Here is an 18401-nt window from a genome sequence, read left to right as displayed (position 1 = left end):
ACATGAACAGGACACCCGAATAGCATGTTGCCTCCCAGCTGCTAGGGTCGGGATCGCATCCACAACATTTTGGAGAGGAAGGGAGATAAGCCAGATGGTTTGCTACATATTGGTACCAATGACATAGGAAGGAAAAGCAAAGAAGTCCTGAAAAGGGATTTTAGTGAGTTAGGTAGAAAGCTGAGAAGCAGGACCTCCAGGATGGTAATTTCTGGATTGTTACCTGTGCCATATACCAGTGAGGGTAGAAACAGGATGATGTGGCTGATTAATGTGTGGCTGAGAAGCTGGTGCAGTGAGCAGGACTTCAGGTTCTTGGATAATTGGGATCTCTTCTTGGGGAAGTATGACTTGTACAAAAGGGACAGGTTGCTCCTAAGCCCAAGGGGACCAATATTCTCACGGGCAGGTTTGTTAGAGCTGTTGGGGGGGGGTGGGGTTTAAACTAATTTGGCAGGGTGGTGGGAAATGGAATGAAGAGACTCAGGATAGGACGGAAGGTTGAAAAAGCAAAGGAAGCATGCAGTCAGACTGCCAGGAAGGGCAGGCAGGTGATAGGACAAAATTGCAGCCAGCAGGGTGAGTATCAGTGTATTAGGGATGCAGAATCAAAAAGGGTAGCTCATGCAGCACTCAAAGTGTTTTTATCTCAATGCACAGTGTGAGGAATGAGGTGGATGATCTTGTCGCACTATTACAGGTTGCCAGGTATGATGTTGTGGCCATCACTGAGTTGTGGCTGAAGGATGGTTGTAGTTGGGAGCTGAATGTCCAAGGTTACACGTTGTATTGGAGGGATAGGAAGGTAGGCAGAGGGGATGGCATGATGCTGCTGGTAAAGAATGGCATCAAATCAGAAGAAAGATGTGACATAGGATCAGAAAATGTTGAATCCTTGTGATTCAAGTTAAAAAACTGCAAGGGCAAAAGGACCTTAGTGGTAGTTATATACAGGCCTCCAAACGAGATTGGCGGAGGGGCAGGTGGTGTTGAGGAAGGCTGCAGTAGGACTTACAGTAGAAGAATGCGCAAGCGAATGGCAAATTAAATACAATGTTGGAAAATGAATGGTCATGCACTTTGGTTGAAGAAATAAATATCTGGACTATTTTATAAATGGGGAACAAATCCAAACATCTGAGATGCAAAGGGACTTGGAAGTCCTTGTGCAGAACATCCTAAAGGTTAACTTGCAGGTTGAGTTGGTGGTGAGGAGACAAATTCCATGTTAGCATTCATTTCAAGAGGTCCAGAATACAAGAGCAAGGATGTGATGCTCAGGCTTTATAAGGCACTGGTGAGGCCTCACCTTGAGTATTGTGAACAGTTTTGGGCTCTTCATTGAAGGAAAGATGAGAGGGTCCAGAGGAGGTTCACAAGCTAATTCTGCTAATTAAAGGGTTATTATCTGAGGAACATATGATAGCACTGGGTCTGTACACGCTGGAATTTAGAAGGATGAGGGGGGACTCATTGAAACTTTTTGAATGCTGAAAGGCGTAGTTAGAGTAGATGAGTTAAGGATGTTTCCCATGGTGGAGGAGTTTAGGACAAGAGGGCACACCCTCAGCTTAGAGGGACACCCATTTAAAACAAGGATGTAGAGAAATTTCTTGAGCCAGAGGTGGTGAATTTGTGGAATTTGGCAGCTGTGGAGGCCAGGTAATTGGGTGTATTTAAGGCAGAAATTGATAGGTTCTTGATTGGCCATGACATCAAAGGTGGTGGGGAGAAAGCTGGGAACTGGGATTGGGGAGGGGAAAAGGATTAGCCATTGTTGAATGGTGGAGCAGACTTGATGGGACAAAATGGACTAATTCTGCTTCTATATACTCTGGCTTTATGGTATTATGAGTGGTGCACGTGAGCGCAATTTCAACATTTAAGAGAAAATTGGATAGGTACCAGGATGGTAAGTGTATGGAAAACTATGGTCTGGGTGCAGGTCAACGGGTGTTGGAAAATTAAATAGTTCAGCATGGACTAGATGGGAGTGGAGAATAAAAGCTGTGATTGATACCAGAGTGGAGAAAGAATAGAGAGTAGGAATTTTGACTAATGCAGGAGTGCAGACTATGAACTGGGACTGATACAGGCATGGATCAGGAATGGAGAGTACAACAGGGACTAAGGCAGGGGTGCAGCAGAAATGAGGAGTACGAACTGCAACTGATGGAGGAGTGGAGTGGGAATGGGGAGTACGAACTGGGAATGATGCTGGAGTGGATCAGGATTGGGGAGTACGAACTGGGACTGATGCAGGAGTGGAGTGGGTTTGGGGAGTATGAACTGGGTCTGATGGAGGAATGAAGCAGGAATGGGGAGTACAAACAGGGACTGATGCTGGAGTGAATCAGAAATGGGGAGTATGAACTGGGTCTGATGCAGGAGTGGAATGGGAATGGGGAGTACAAACAGCGACTGATGCAGGAGTGCATCAGGAATGGGGAGTACGAACTGGGACTGATGCAGGAGTGGAGTGGGAATGGGGAGTACGAACTGGGACTGATGCAAGAGTGGAGCGGGATTGGGGAGTACAAACTGGGTCTGATGGAGGAATGAAGCAGGAATGGGGAGTACGAACTGGGACTGATGCAGGAGTTGATCAGGATTGGGGAGTACGAACTGGGACTGATGCAAGAGTGGATTTAGGCCATTCAGCCCATTGAGTCTGCTCCACCATTCCATCATGGCTGATCTCGGATCCCACTCAACTCCACATACCTGCCTTCTTGCCATATCCTTTGTTGCCCTGGCCGATCAGGAAATGATCAACTACTGCCTTAAATATAAGCACGGACCTGTCCTGCACCGCAGTCTGTGGCAGAGCATTCCACAGATTCACTACTCTCTGGCTAAAAGAAAAAAATCCTCCATACCTTGTTCTAAAAGGTTGCCCTTCAATTCTGCGGCTGTGTTCTCTAGTCTTGGTACCCTCACCAGAGGGAACACGCTCTCCACATCAGCTCCACATCCACTTTATCCCGTCCTTTCAACATTTGGTAGGTTTAAATGACATCACCCCGCATTCTTCTAAATTCCAGTGAGTACAGGCCAAAAGCTGCCAAACACTCCTCATATGTTAATCCCTTTATTCCTGGAATCAACCTCATAAACCCCCTCTGGACTCTCTCCAATGACAGTACGAGGGGTGATTGATAAGTTTGTGGCCCAAGGTAGAAAGAGTCAATTCTAGAAAACCTAGCACATTTACTTTTCCTACATTTACACACTTAGTCCAGTGGTCGTGGAGCATACGGATCCCTTCTTTGTAGAAGTCGGTGTCTTGAACCTCCAGAAAGTGGTCCACAGCAAGGCAATTGATAAGTTTGTGGCCTAAGTTAGAAGGAGATGAGCTATTAACTTCTAACTTTCTGCATTTTCACTCAAAGAGTTGAACTGCACGTGCATGTGACGAGAGCTATATAACTCATCTCCTTCTACTTTAGGCCACAAACTTATCAATCACCCCTACTGTGGACCACCTGGAGGTCCAAGACTCTTTTGTTACATGCTTGTGCAGTTCAATTCTTTGAGTGATAATGCAGAAAGTTTGAAGTTAATAACTCATCTCCTTCTACCTTAGGCCACAAACTTATCAATACCACTTCTACAAAGAAGTGGCTCGTATGCTCCAAGACCGCTGGACTGGAGGAGGGGACTATGTTGAAAAATAAATGTGCTAGGTTTTCTAAAATTCACTCCTTCTACCTTAGGACACAAACTTATTAATCACCCCTCGTACATCCTTTCTGAGATATGGGGTCCAAAACTGTTGACAATACTCCAGATGTGGCCTGACTAGTTTCTTATAAAGTCTCAGCATTATCTCCTTGCTTTTATATTCTATTTCATTTGAAGTAAAGGCCAACATTGCTCTTGCCTTCTTTACCATAGACTCAACCTGTAAATTAACCTACTGGGAATCTTGCACAAGGACTCCCAAGTTCCTCTGCACCTCTGATGTTTGAAAATTCTCCCTATTTAGATAATAGTCCACACTATTGTTCCTTTTACCAAAATGCATTCATTATCTGCCGTTTTTGTCCATTCTTCCAATTTGTCTAAGCTCTGCTGCAATCGCGTTGCTTCCTCAGCACCACCTACCCATCCACCTATCTTTGTGTCATCTGCAGACTTTGCCACAAAGCCATCAATGCCATCATCCAAATCATCGACAAACAATGTGAAACGCTGCTACCCCAGCACTGACTCCTGAGAAACACCACTAATCACCGGAAGCCAAGCAGAAACGTTCCCTTTTATCTCCAGTCAGTTCCTAATTTAATCTAATCTAATTTAATCTCCTGCCTGTCAGCCATTCCGCTATCCATGCCAATATCTTTCCTGTAACACCATAGGATTTTACCTTGTTAAGCACCTCATTTGTGGCACCTTTTCAAATGCCTTCTGAAAGTCGAAGTAAATAACATCCACTGCTTCTCCTTTGTCCACCCTGCTTGTGGCTTTTTCAAAGAATTCTAACAGATTTGTCAGGCAAGATTTCTCTTTACAGAGACCATGCTGACTTTGACTTATTTTATCATTAGTCTCCAAGTACTCCGAAACCTCATCCTTAATAACAGACTCCAACACTTTCCCAACCACTGAGGCTTTCCCTTCTTTTGCCTTTCTTCCTTCTTAAAGAGTGGAGTGACATTTGCAATCTTCTAGTCCCCTGGTACCATGTCAGAATCAAGTGAGTCTTGAAAGATCATGACCAATGCATCCATTATCTCTTCAGCAACCACGGGGCTCTGGGAGGTTGTCCATCTGGTCCAGGTGACTTATCCACTTAAGACCTTTGAGTTTGCCTAGCACATTTCCTTTGTAGGAGCAATGGCACTCACTCCTGCTCCCTGACACTCACAGTCCACGGACACACTGCTAGTGTCTTCCACTGTGGAGGCAGATGCAAAGTACTCGTTAAGTTCATTTGTCATTACTTTGTCCCCCATTACTGCCTCACCAGCTTCATTTTCCAGTGGTCCAATATCAACTCTCACCTCCCCTTTACTCTTTATACAACTGAGAAACCTTTGGTATCCTTCTTTATGTTTCAGCTAGTTTGCCCTCATATTTCATCTGTTACCTTATTTCAGCTTTTTTTAGTTACCTTATGCTGGATTTTAAAAGATTCCCAATCATTCAACTTCCCACTCATTTTTGCTATCTTCTGTCCTTAGCTTTTATGGAGCCCACAACTTCCCTTGTCAGCCATAGCTGCCTACACCTGCCCTTTGAGAATTTTTTCTGTGAGGCATATCTATCCTGTGCCTTGTGAACTATCCCCAGAAACTTCAGCCATCTCTGCTCTGCCATCATCCCCACCAGTATCCCCCTCCAATCCACCTGGGCAGGCTACTTGCTCATACCTCTGAATTTTCTTTATTCCATTGTGATACTGATACATGTGACTCCCTCTCAAATTACAACATGAATTCAATCATATTATAATCACTGTGCCCTCAGGGTTCCTTTACATGAATCTCCTTCATATGATCTGGATTATTACACAACACCCAATCTAAGATAGCCTCTCACGAGTAGGCTTAAGCCCAAGCTGCTCTAAAAAGCCATCTTGTAGGCGGTCAACAAATTGCTTCTCTTGCGATCCAACGCTAACTTGATTTTCCCAATCCTCTTGCATATTGAAGTCCCCCATGACAATTGTGTGATTACCCTTATTACATGCCTTTTCCTGTTCCTTTTGCAATATCAACCCCACATCTTGGCTATTATCCCACAATTTGGTGGCATATATATGATTCCCATAATGTTTTTTTACCTTTGCTGTTTCTAAACTCCACCTTCAAAGATTCACCGTTCTCAGATTCAATGTCACCTCATTTCTAAAGATGTAATTGAGAAAGTAAGGAGGCATGGGATCCAAGGGGACATTGCTTTCTGGATCCAGAACTGGCTTGCCCACAGAAGGCAAAGAGTGGTTGTAGATGGGTCATATTCTTCATGGAGGTCAGTGACCAGTGGTGTGCCTCAGGGAACTGTTCTGGATCTCCTACTCTTTGTGATTTTTATAAATAATCTGAGGATGGGTTAGTAAATTTGCTGATGACACAAAGGATTGGGGATGTTGTGGATAGTGTGGAGGGCTGTCCCAGTTTACAACAGGACATTGATAGGATGCAAAACTGGGCTGAGAGGTAGCAGATGGACCCAGATAAGTGCAAGATGGTTCACTTTGGTAGGTCAAATATGATGAGAGAATATAACATTAATGGTAAAACTCTTGACAGTGTGGAGGATCAGGTAGTTCTACAGTAAGTACATGTTTGGCACAGCCTTGTGGGCCGAAGGGCCTGTATTGTACTGTAGGTTTCCTATGTTCTAATTTCAACTCTTTCCAACAGAGCCACACCACCGCCTATGCCTTCCGGCCTGTCCTTTCGATACAAAGTATATCCTTTGATGTTAAGCTCCCAACTATGGCCTTCTTTCAGCCACGACTCAGTGATGCCCACAACGTCATAACAACCATTCTCTAATTGTCCCACAAGTTCATCCACCGTATTCCAAATGTTACAAGCATTTTAATACAGCACCTTCAGCCCTGCATTAGTTGCCCTTTTGAATTTTGCCTCTCTGGTACAATTTAATTTTTTGTTCTGTCTGTATTTAGAAACATAGAAATCTACAGCACATTACAGACCCTTCACCCCACAATGTTGTGCTGACCATGTAACCTACTCGAGGGTTACCCATAGCCCTCTATTTTTCTAAGCTCCATGTACCTATCTAAGAGGCTTGTAAAAGACCCTATTGTATCGGCCTCTATCACCTTCGCTGGCAGTGCATTCCACGCAATCACCACTCTCTGTGTGAAAAACTTACGCCTGACCTCCCCTTGGTACCTGCTTCCAAGCACCTTAAGACTATGCCCCATCGTGTTACCCATTTCAGCCCTGGGAAAAAGCCTCTGGCTATACACACAATCAATGCCTCTCATCATCTTATACACCTCTATCAGGTCACCTCTCATCCTCCGTCACTGCAAGAAGTGCTCATAAAGTATGCCCTCCAATCCAGGCAAATCTCCTTGTAAATCTTCTCTGCACTCTCTCTATAGTATCCTCATCCTTCCTGTAGTGAGGTGACCAGAACTGAACACACTACTCCAAGTAGGGTCTAAGGTCTTATACAGCTGTAATATTACCTCCCAGCTCTTGAACTCAATCCCATGGTTAATGAAGGCCAACACACCATACACCTTCTTAACAACACTGTCAACCTGCGCAGCAGCTTTGAGTGTCTTATGGACTTGGACGCCAAGATCTCACATGATCCTCCACACTGCCTAGAGTATTACCATTAATATTATGTTCTGTCTTCAAATTTGACCTACCAAAATTAACCACTTCACACTTATCTGCATTGAACTCCATCTGCCACTTCTCAGCCCAGTTCTGCATCCTATTGATATCCCACTGTAACCTCTGACAACCCTCCAGACTATTCACAACACCTCCAACTTTAGTGTCATCAACAAACTTACTAACTCACCTTTCTACTTCCTTATCCAGGACATTTATAAAAATCACAAAGAGGAGGGTGCCCAGAACAGATTGCTACGGAACACCACTGGTCACTGTCCTCCATGCAGAATACTGGCTTATCCTAAGCTCTATCATACAGATTCCCATTCCCCTGTCATATTAGCTTAAACCACTCCCAACAGTTCTGGTAAACCTGCCCACAAGAACATTGGTCCCCCTTGGATTCAAGTGCTATCCGTCACTTTTGTACAGATCCCACCTGCCCCGGAAACGGTCCCAATTATCCAGAAACCTGAATCCCTGCCCCCTGCTCCAATTCTTCAGCCGCACATTTATCTACCAACTCATTCTATTCCTATCCTCACTGTCACGTGACACGGGCAGCAATCCCAGGATTGCCACTCTTGAGGCCCTGCTTCTCAACTTCCTTCCTAACTCCCTGTATTCGTTTTCAGAACTTCCTCCCTTTTTCTACCTATGTCATTGGGACCAATATTGTACCATGACTTCTGGCTGCTCACCTTCCCTTTTCAGGATTTTGTGGATGTGTTCAGAAACATCACGGACCCTGACACCTGGGAGGAAAACTAGCATCCGTGTTTCCTTTCTGCGCCCACAGGATCACCTATCTGTCCCCCTGACTATAGAGTCCCCTGTTCCTGCTGCTCTTATCTTCTGTTCCCTTCTTTTATGAGCTACAGGGTCAGACAGTGCCAGAGGCACAGCCGCTGTTGTAAACCCCAGGTTGGTCGTGCCTTAACAGTACTCAAAATGGAGTACTTATTGTTGAGGGGGACGGCCACAATGTAAGAGTGGAGAACGAGTGGAGAGTATGAAGTGGGTCTGATGCAGGATTCCAGCAGAAATGGAGAGTATGATTTGGGACTGATTCAGGAGTGCAGCAGAAATGGAGAGTACGAACTGGGACAGGTGCAACAGTGGAGTGGGATTGGAGAGTATGAACTGAGACTGGTGGAAGAGTGAACCAGGATTGGAGAAAATGAACTGGGACTGTGTATTAGTGGAGCAGGATTCCAGATTATGAACTGGGACTCATGCAGGAGTGGAGTGGGATTGGAACGGGAATGGAGAGTGCGAACTGGGACTCATGCAGGAGTGGAGTGGGATTGGAACAGGAATGGAGAGTGCGAACTGGGACTCATGCAGGAGTGGAGTGGGATTGGAACAGGAATGGAGAGTGCGAACTGGGACTCATGCAGGAGTGGAATGGGATTGGAACAGGAATGGAGAGTGCGAACTGGGACTCATGCAGGAGTGGAGTGGGATTGGAACAGGAATGGAGAGTGCGAACTGGGACTCGTGCAGGAGTGGAGTGGGATTGGAACAGGAACGGAGAGTGCGAACTGGAACTCATGCAGGAATGGAGTGAGATTGGAACGGGAATGGAGAGTGTGAACTGGAACTCATGCAGGAGCGGTGCAGGAGTGGACTGGGACTGATGCAGAAGCGGAGCAATAATGGTGAGTATGAACTGGGACTGATGCAGGAGTGGAGCAGGAGTGCAGCACTATTAGACAGTATGAACTGGCAATGCTGGAGGAATGCAGAGTATGAACTGAGACTGGAACAGGATTGGAGCAGGAATTGCAAGTACGAACTGGGACTGGTGTAGGAGTGGAACAGCAATGTAGAGTATGAACTGGCAATGCTGCAGGAGTGGAGCAGGAATGGTGCAGCATGGGACTACAAACTGGACTGATGCAAGAGTGGAGTGGAATTGAAACAGGAATGATGAGTACGAACTGGGGCTGATGCAGGAGTGGAGCAGGATTGGAGAGTAAAATCTGGAACTGATTCAAGATTAGAACAGGTTTAGTGAAGAAATGGAGGGTACAAACTGGGACTGATAGAAACATGGAAAACTTACAGCACAATACAGGACCTTCAGCCCACAAAGCTGTACTGAACATGTCCTTACCTTAGAAATTACCTAGTGTTACTCATCGTCCTCTATTTTTCTGAGCTCCATATACCTCTCCAGGAGTCCCCTAAAAGACCCTATTGTATCTGCCTCCACAATTGTTGATGGCAGCCCATTCCACACATTCACCACTCTGTGTAAAAAACTCACCCATGACATCTGCTCCGTACCTACTTCAAAACACCTTAAAACTGTGCCCTCTCATCATCTAGCCACACCTCTATCAGGTCACTTCTCATCCTCCATCGCTCCAAGGAGAAAAGGCCAAGTTCACTCAACCTATTCTCATAAGGCATGCTCCCCAATCCAGGCAACATCTTTGTAAATCTCCTCTGCACCCTTTCTTTGGTTTCCACATCCTTCCTATAGTGAGGCAACCAGAACTGAGCACAGTACTCCAAGTGGGGTCTGACCAGGGTCCTATATAGCTGCAACATTACCTCTTGACTCTTAAACTCAATCCCACAATTGATGAAGGCCAATGCACCATATGCCTTCTTAACCACAGAGTCAACCTGCATAGCAGCTTTGAGTCTCCTATGGACTCGGACCACAAGATCCCTCTGATCCTCCACACTGCCAAGAGTCTTACCATTTATACTATATTCTGCCATCATATTTGACCTACCAAAATGAACCACCTCACACTTATCTGAGTTGAACTCCATCTGCCATTTCTCAGCATAGTTTTGCATCCTATCAATGTCCCGCTGTAACCTCTGACAGCCTTCCACACTATCCACAGCACCCCCAACCTTTGTGTCATTAGCAAATTTACTAATTTATCCCTCCACTTCCTCATCCAGGTCATTTATAAAAATCACAAAGAGTAGGGGTCCCAGAACAGATCCCTGAGGCACACCACTGGTCACCAACCTCCATGCAGAATATGACCCGTCTACAACCACTCTTTGCCTTCTGTGGGCAAGCCAGTTCTGGATCCACAAAGCAATGTCCCCTTGGATCCCATGCCTCCTTACTTTCTCAATAAGCCTTGTATGGGGTACCTTATCAAATGCCTTGCTGAAATCCATATACACTACATCTACTGCTCTACCTTCATCAATGTGTTCAGTCACATCCTCAAAAAATTCAATCAGGCTCGTAAGGCACAACCTGCCTTTGACAAAGACATGTTGACTATTCCTAATCACATTATACCTCTCCAAATGTTCATAAATCCTGCCTCTCAAGGATTTTCTCCAACAACTTACCTCACTGGTCTATAATTCCCTGGACTATCTCCGCTTGTTTTCTTGAATAAGGGAACAACTGTCACAATGGAGGTGGGGGCGCTGAGGGTGGACCCAAATGCAAGACACAAAAACACTATGGGAGGTAAACTAAATTGAGTTTATTGCTCGTTGCAAGGAGAGCAAAGCAGAAGCCGGAAATAGCATAATAGACAAGGAACAGGCCCTGGACTAAGGCTGGAACACAGGGACTGTGCTAATGCTAAGACTAGGAAAGTGAGACCAGGTCAAGGAACTAGGAACTAGGAACCTGGACAAGGACTCCGAGCCAGAGACTGGACAGGGACCCGGAACCTGGGTCTTGACTTGGGCTCGGACCCCAGATCCAGGCGAAGACAAGACATGGTTATGCTACAGGACAAGGCACATGGACAGGACACAGACTAGGAGCAGGGACAGGAACACAGACTTAAGCTTAGGGATGAGACATGGAACTCGGGGCCAGGACTTGATACTTGATACTTGGAACTCGGGGCCAGGACTTGATACTTGGAGCCGCCAGGGCCAGCCAGGGACTCCTCTTATTCACGGGACAGACTCAGACACAGGGCATAAAACATTGAGCCGGGAATCCTCCTTAGACGCAGGACGGAGTCAGGACTCCTCTTGACACAGGGGCAGGATCCTTCCAGGGTACAGGGCCAGGACCCCTTTTAGACACAGGACATGGATAGGGAGACCATACAATGATGGACAGTGCTATAACTGGGCCCCAAGTACGCTCCAAGTAGCGATGACTTCTTGACTCACCCTGGTGGGTTAACTTTGACTGACCCACTCTGGCAAGGGAAGGCGGCTTGCTGGCACTTGCTTCGGGAGGAGACTTGGTTTTCTCTGGCAAGAACTTAGTTGGCTCCGGCCAGATGACATGGGCTCACAACTACCTCTGGTGACTTCGTTAACGTTCTCGCGCTGAACGCCGGAGACTTATAAACTGGCAGTTCAGCCGAGAGTAAATTGCCTCTAATCACCAAGCCCAAGGGACACGGGAAAACAGAGAACCAAAGGGAAACAGGGAGTCAACGATCCGGATCGTAACACAAACAAAGTAAATTTAAAGGGAACCCGATCTGGACCATGACAACAACATCCACACCTCCAATCCTTCAGAACCTCCCTTGTCCCCATTAATGATGCAAAGATCATCGCTAGAGGCTCAGCAATCACATTCTCACCTCCCGTAGTAGCCTGGGATACCTCTCGTCCGGTCCCGGTGATTTATTCAACTTGATGCTTTTCAAAAGCTCCAGCACATCCTCTTTCTTAATATCAACATGCTCAAACTTTTCAGTCCACTGTAAGTCATCACTAATATCCTTTTCTGTAGTGAATACTGAAGCAAAGTATACATTAAGTACCTCTGCCATCTCAGCCGGTTCCATACACACTTTTTCACTTTCACACTTGATTGTTCCTATTCTCTCACATCTTATCCTCTTGCTCTTCACATACTTGTAGAATGCCTTGAGGTTTTCCTTAATCCTGTCCACCAAGGCCTTCTCATGGCCCCTTCTGGCTCTCCTAATTTCACTCTTAAGCTCCTTCCTGCTAGCTTTGTAATCTTTTAGCTCTCTATCATTACCTAGTTTTTTTTTAATCTTTCATAAGCTCTTCTTGACTAGATTTTCAACAGTCTTTGTACACCACTATCCTTTCCCTGTCTCATTGGAATATACCTATGCAGAACACCGCACAAATATCCCCTGAACATTTGCCACGTTTTTTCTGTACATTTCCCTGAGAACATCTGTTTCCAATTTATGCTTCCAAGTTCCTGCCTGATAGCCTCATATTTCCCCTTACTCCAATTAAATGCTTTCTTAACTTGTCTGTTCCTATCCCTCTCCAATGCTATGGTAAAGGAGATAGAATTGTAATCACTATCTCCAAAATGCTGTCCCACAGAGAGACCTGACACCTGACCAGGTTCATTTCCCAATACCAGATCAAGTACAACCTCTCTTCTTGTAGGCTTATACTGTGTCAAGAAACCTTCCTGAACACACCTAACAAATTCCACCCCATCTAAACCCCTCGCTCTAGGGAGATGCCAATTGATATTTGGAAATTAAAATCTCCCACCATAACAACCCTGTTATTATTACTCCTTTCCAGAATCTGTCTCCCTATCTGCTCCTCGACGTCCCTGTTACTACTGGGTGGTCTATAAAAAACACCCAGTAGAGCTATTGACCTCTTCCTGTTCCTAACTTCCACCCACAGAGACTCTGTAGACAATCCCTCCATGACTTCCTCCTTTTCTACAGCCGTGACACTATCTCTGATCAGCAGTGCCACGCCCCCACCTCTTTTGCCACCCTCCCTGTCCTTTCTGAAACATCTAAAGCCTGGCACCTCTAAGTAGCCATTCCTGCCCCTGAGCCATCCAAATCTCTGCAATGGCCACAACATCATAGCTCCAAGTACTGATCCACGCTCTAAGCTCATCCACTTTGTTCATGATACTTCTTGCATTAAAATAGACACCTCTCAAACCATCAGTCTAAGTGCATCCCTTCTCTATCCTCCCTCCTTCCCTTTTGCACTGTCTTCAAGCTTTCTCTATTTGTGAGCCAACTGCCTCTCCCTCTGTCCCACCTCCCCCTCATACCCCTCTGTTATTTATTTATATACACACATTCTTTTTCTCTCTCTCCTTTTTCTCCCTCTGTCCCTCTCACAATACCCCTTGCCCATCCTCTGGGTTTTCCCCCCTCCCCCTTTTCCTTCTCCCTGGGCCTCCTGTCCCATGATCCTCTCATAACCCTTTTGCCAATCACCTGTCCAGCTCTTGGCTCCATCCCTCCCCCTCCTGTCTTCACCTATCATTTTGGATCTCCCCCTCCCCCTCCCACTTTCAAATCTCTTACTAGCTCTTCTTTCAGTTAGTCCTGACGAAGGGTCTCGGCCCGAAACGTCGACTGTGCCCCTTCCTAGAAATGCTGCCTGGTCTGCTGAGTTCACCAGCAACTTTGACGTGTGTTGCTTGAATTTCCAGCATCTGCAGAATTCATTGTGTTTGCGTTTAATCTCCCTCTGTCTCTTCAGTTTGGTTCCCACCCCCTAGCAATCCTCATTTAAACTCTCCCCAATAGCCTTAGCAAACCTCCCCGCCAGGATATTAGTCCCCCAGGGTTCAAGTGCAACGAGTCCTTTTTGCAAGGGTTGAGCAGGATTGGGGCTGGAATGGAAAGTATGAACTGGGACTGATGCAGGAATGCAGCTGGAATTGAGAGTTCAAATGGGACTGATGCAGAAGTGGAGCAGGAGTCAGAGTAACAGATGCAGGAGTGATACATGGGTGGACTAGGAATAGACAGTAAAATCTGGAACTGATGTAGGATTGGAACACGTGTGTAGCAGGAATGAAGAGTATGAACTGGGTCTGGTACAGGAGTGGAGCAGCAATAGACAGTAAAATGTGGAACTGATTCAGGACTAGAACAGGATGAGTGCAGAAATGGAGCATACGAACTGGGACTGATGCAAGAGTTGAGTAGGTTTGGGGCTGGAATGGAGAGTGCAAACTGGGATAATGCAGGAATGGAGCTGGAATGGAGGAGGAACTGAAAGTACAAACTGGGACTGATGCAGGAATGGAGCAGGAGTGGAGAATACAAACTTTGATTGATGCAGGAGTGGATCAGCAGTAAGAACTGAGACTGTGCAAGAGTGAACCAGGAATGGAGAGTACAAAGTTGGACTGATGCAAGAGTGGAGCAGGAATATAGAGTGAGAACTGGAACAGATTCAGTAGAACAGGATTGGTGCAGAGATGGAGAGTACAAAATGAGACTGATTCATTTGCCTTCTTTACCACAGACTCAAGCTGTAAATTAACCTTCTGGGAGTCTTGCATGAGGACTCTAAATCCCTCTGCACCTCTGATGTTTGAACCTTCTTCCCACTTAGATAATAGTCTGTACTATTGTTCCTTTTACTAAAATGCATTATCATACATTTCCCAACACTGTATTCCATCTGACACTATTTTGCCCATTCTTCCAATTTGTCTGAGTCCTGCTGCAATCACATTGCTTCCTCAGCACTACCTACCCTATTTACAATATACATTAATGATTTAGATGAAGGGATTAAAAGTAACATTAGCAAATTTGTGGATGAAACAAAGCTGGGTGGCAGTGTGAAATGTGCGGAGAATGTTGAGATAATGCAGGATGACTTGGACAGGTTGGGTGAGTGGGCAGATGCATGGCAGATGCAGTTTAATGTAGATAAATGTGAGGTTATCCACTTTGGTGGCAAGAACAGGAAGACAGATTACTATCTGAATGGTGTCAGGTTAGGAAAAGGGGAAGTACAATGAGATCTAGGTGTCCTTGTTCATCAGTCACTGAAAGTAAGCATGCAGGTACAGCAGGCAGTGAAGAAAGCTAATGGCATGTTGGCCTTCATAACAAGGGGAGTTGAGTATAGGAGCAAAGAGGTCCTTCTGCAGTTTTACAGGGCCCTGGTGAGACCACACCTGGAGTACTGTGTACAGTTTTAGTCTCCAAATTTGAGGAAGGATATTCTTGCTATTGAGGGAGTGCAGTGGAGGTTCATGAGGTTAATTCCCGGGAAGACGAGAATGTCATATGTTTAAAGATTGGAGTGACTGGGCTTGTATACACTGGAATTTAGAAGGATGAGAGGGGATCTGATTGAAACGTATAAGAATATTAAGGGATTGGACACGCTAGAGGCAGGAACCATGTTCCCGATGTTGGGGGAGTCCAGAACCAGAGGCCACAATTTGAGAATAAGGTGTAGGCCATTTAGAACGGAGTTGAGGAAAAAACTTTTTCACCCAGAGAGTTGTGGATCTGTGGAATGCTCTGCCTCAGAAGGCAGTGGAAGCCAAGTCTCTGGATACTTTCAAGAAAGAGTTAGGTAGAGCTCTTAAAGATAGTGGAGTCAAGGGATATGGGGAGAAGGCAGGAACGGGGTACTGATTGTAGATGATCAGTCATGATCACAGTGAATGGCGGTGCTGGCTCAAAGGGCCGAATGGCCTACTCCTGCACCTATTGTCTATTACCCCTCCACCTATCTTCCTATCATCTGCAAACTTTGCCACAAAGCCATCATTCCATTATCCAAATCATTGACAAAGATTGTGAAAAGCAACGGTCCCAATACTGACCCCAGAGGAACACCATTCGTCGCTGGCAGCCAGCCAGCAAAAGCCCCCTTTATGCCCACTGGCTGCCTCCTGCCTGTCAGCCATCTGCTATCCATGCCAGTATCTTTCCTGTAACGCCACTTCCCAAAACTTTCTCCTCTTTCCCCCCTCTCACTCCCTCGCTCTCTCTTCCTCTGCCTTGTATGTTTTCTCCTCCTCTCCCTCTCTGCCCATATCACCCTCCCACTTCCAACCTTTTTGCTCTGTCTGTTGATAACATATAACCATATAACAATTACAGCATGGAAACAGGCCATCTTGGCCCTTCTAGTCCATGCCAAACTCTTACCCTATCCTAGTCCCACCGACCTGCACTCAGCCCATAACCCTCCATTCCTTTCCTGTCCATATAACTATCCAATTTAACTTTAAACAACAACATAGAACCTGCCTCAACCACTTTCTGCTGGAAGCTCGTTCCACACAGCTACTACTCTCTGAGTAAAGTTTCCCCTCATGTTACCCCTAAACTTTTGCCTTCTAATTCTCAACGCATGCCCTCTTGTTTGAATCTTCCCCACAGAGTGGACTCATCTAGGGAGGCTATTTGGGTGGAATTGAGGAATAGGAAATAGAAAAAAAATCTCTTTCTTTCCATTATTTTCTCTCCCATCTTCTCCAGCCTTCCTCTGATTAAACCCACCCATCTCTCCTCTTATTCCCTCTCTTCTTTCCCTCGCCTCATCCTTTCCTCCTCCTTTCACTTTTCCCTCCTATCCTTGTCGCACAGACGAGGCGCACAGATGCATAACCCTCTCTCTAGCCCCGTTCCTGTACATAACCAGGAGGGGCTCCCGACCAGTTGCTATGGTTACACTGGCTTCTATACAACAGGATCTGTGCCCCCGGTTCCCTCCCAGCAATCTGACCCCGCGTTCCAGGACGGGGAGATTCCAGTCGACGGGACAATCCCGCGATCCGATCGCCAAGCAGCGACGGCGTAAACTGACTCCACGCTGGGGCTGTGCCCGCGGCGAACGGCCGGCTCCGAGCTGGGACTGTGCCTGCGGCCAACAGGCGGCTCCGCGCTGAGGCCCTGCCGGCGGCGAATGTTCGGCTCTGCGCCGTGGCCGTGGCCTTGCCCGTGGTGAACGACCGCTGGCTCCGGGCTGGTGTCCTGCCCGCCGTGAATGACCGGCTCTGAGCTCGGTCCGTGCCCGCGGCGATTGACCAGTTTCGCCCTGGGCCTTTGCCCGCGGCGAACGGCGATCTCCGCGATGTGACCGCTCTGACAGAGGAACAGTCAAAGCATTCAATCCATCTGGCTCCACCTGGTGGAGCAAGCGACGGCTCCGCGCTGGGGACGTGCGAGAGGCGGCTCCGCGGTGGGGACGCCCGGCGATGCGTGTCAGGCGGCGCTCACAGAGCTGCTGCAGCCTCGGCGGGGACGGCGGCTCCGCTCCAGTCGCCCATGCAGAGGCAGAATGAGGCGGGCGCTAGCGGCCGTGTTGTGCTCGGGGCTCCTGGCCTCTGTCTTCGGAGCGTTCCCCAGCAGTCTGCAGATCGGTAAGGAGTTACTCCCCCAGCGACAACACCAAGGCTCCCTCCCTCCACTCGGAGCTCCCTCATCTCTCCACCCGAAGCTCCCTCTCACCATGTCTCTCTTCCTCCCTCTCTCCCTTTGTCTCTCCTCCTCTTCTCTCCCTCCTTCTTTCCTGCCCTCCTTTCCTCCGTCCCTCTCTCCCTGCCTCCTCCTTTTCCTCCCTCTCCCCCCATCACACTTTCTGCCTCTCTCCCCCTGCTCGCTGACCCTCTCTCATTCCCCCCTGCAGGCGCGCTCTTCCCCAAGCAGCACTCTCAGGAATATTCCGCTTTCCGATTTGGACTCTCCTTCTACAACACGGACACGCTGTACAAACTCATCACCCAGATAGAGAGTGTGGATATCGGCAACAGCTTCGCCGTTACCAACGCCTGTGAGTGCGGGTCGAGCCCGGGGCCACCGGGGTTATTGGTGAGGGATGGGGCGAGAGAGAATGAACGGGATTGGGAGATAGGGAAGGGGAAAGGGGGGGGAGAAAGGGAAAGGGGGGAGAGGGGGAAGTGTGGGAGAAAGAGGGAAAGGGAGAGAAGGGAGGGTAGAGGCGGGAGAGAGAGGGAGAGAAAGCTAGGGAAGGAGGGAAGATCGGTGAGGGGGAGAGGATAGATGAGCGAGATGAGGCAAGGGGAAGGTGAGAGAAAAAGGGGAGAGAAGGAGATGGTTAGACATAAGAGAGGGTTGGGGGGGAGGAAGTGGGAGAGGGGTAGCTAGGGGGCGGGAAGAGGACTAGAAAGCAAGGATCAGCCCTGTAAGGGGAGAGATTGGAGGCCAATGCCAGGAGCGGAGGGAGGGAGACGGGGACGGGATGGGGACAGGGTCAGTAACGGGGCGGAGGGGCAGGGTCGGCGATCTGAAACGCGAGTGCAGAGGAACCAGCCTGCACCATGCGCCGGATTTGTTGTGATTTTGTTTTGGGAAGCGGGGGGGGGGGGGGGGGTGTTCCCGATGGGGGTTGTGGAGGAGACGA

The 18401-nt window shown here is 47.4% G+C and overlaps 1 protein-coding gene across 3 annotated transcripts in view; it reads left to right on the top strand.

Annotated features, from left to right (window-relative positions):
* Positions 1–17288: 17288 nt before the first annotated feature.
* The window catches only part of LOC140200571 (glutamate receptor 1-like), a 205162-nt gene continuing 204049 nt past the window's right edge, over positions 17289–18401 (top strand). For all 3 annotated transcript variants that reach the window (XM_072264087.1, XM_072264086.1, XM_072264085.1), the window contains exons 1-2: positions 17289–17400; positions 17667–17810. In XM_072264087.1, the coding sequence (XP_072120188.1) occupies positions 17319–17400; positions 17667–17810 (226 nt within the window). In that variant the 5' untranslated portion in view covers positions 17289–17318. The remainder of the gene's footprint in view (positions 17401–17666; positions 17811–18401) is intronic.

This window comes from Mobula birostris, chromosome 7 (assembly GCF_030028105.1).
Source record: "Mobula birostris isolate sMobBir1 chromosome 7, sMobBir1.hap1, whole genome shotgun sequence".
Classification (NCBI taxonomy): Eukaryota; Metazoa; Chordata; class Chondrichthyes; order Myliobatiformes; family Myliobatidae; genus Mobula; species Mobula birostris.
Note: the sequence above shows the minus strand (reverse complement) of the source record. Positions and strands in the feature narration are given on the sequence as shown.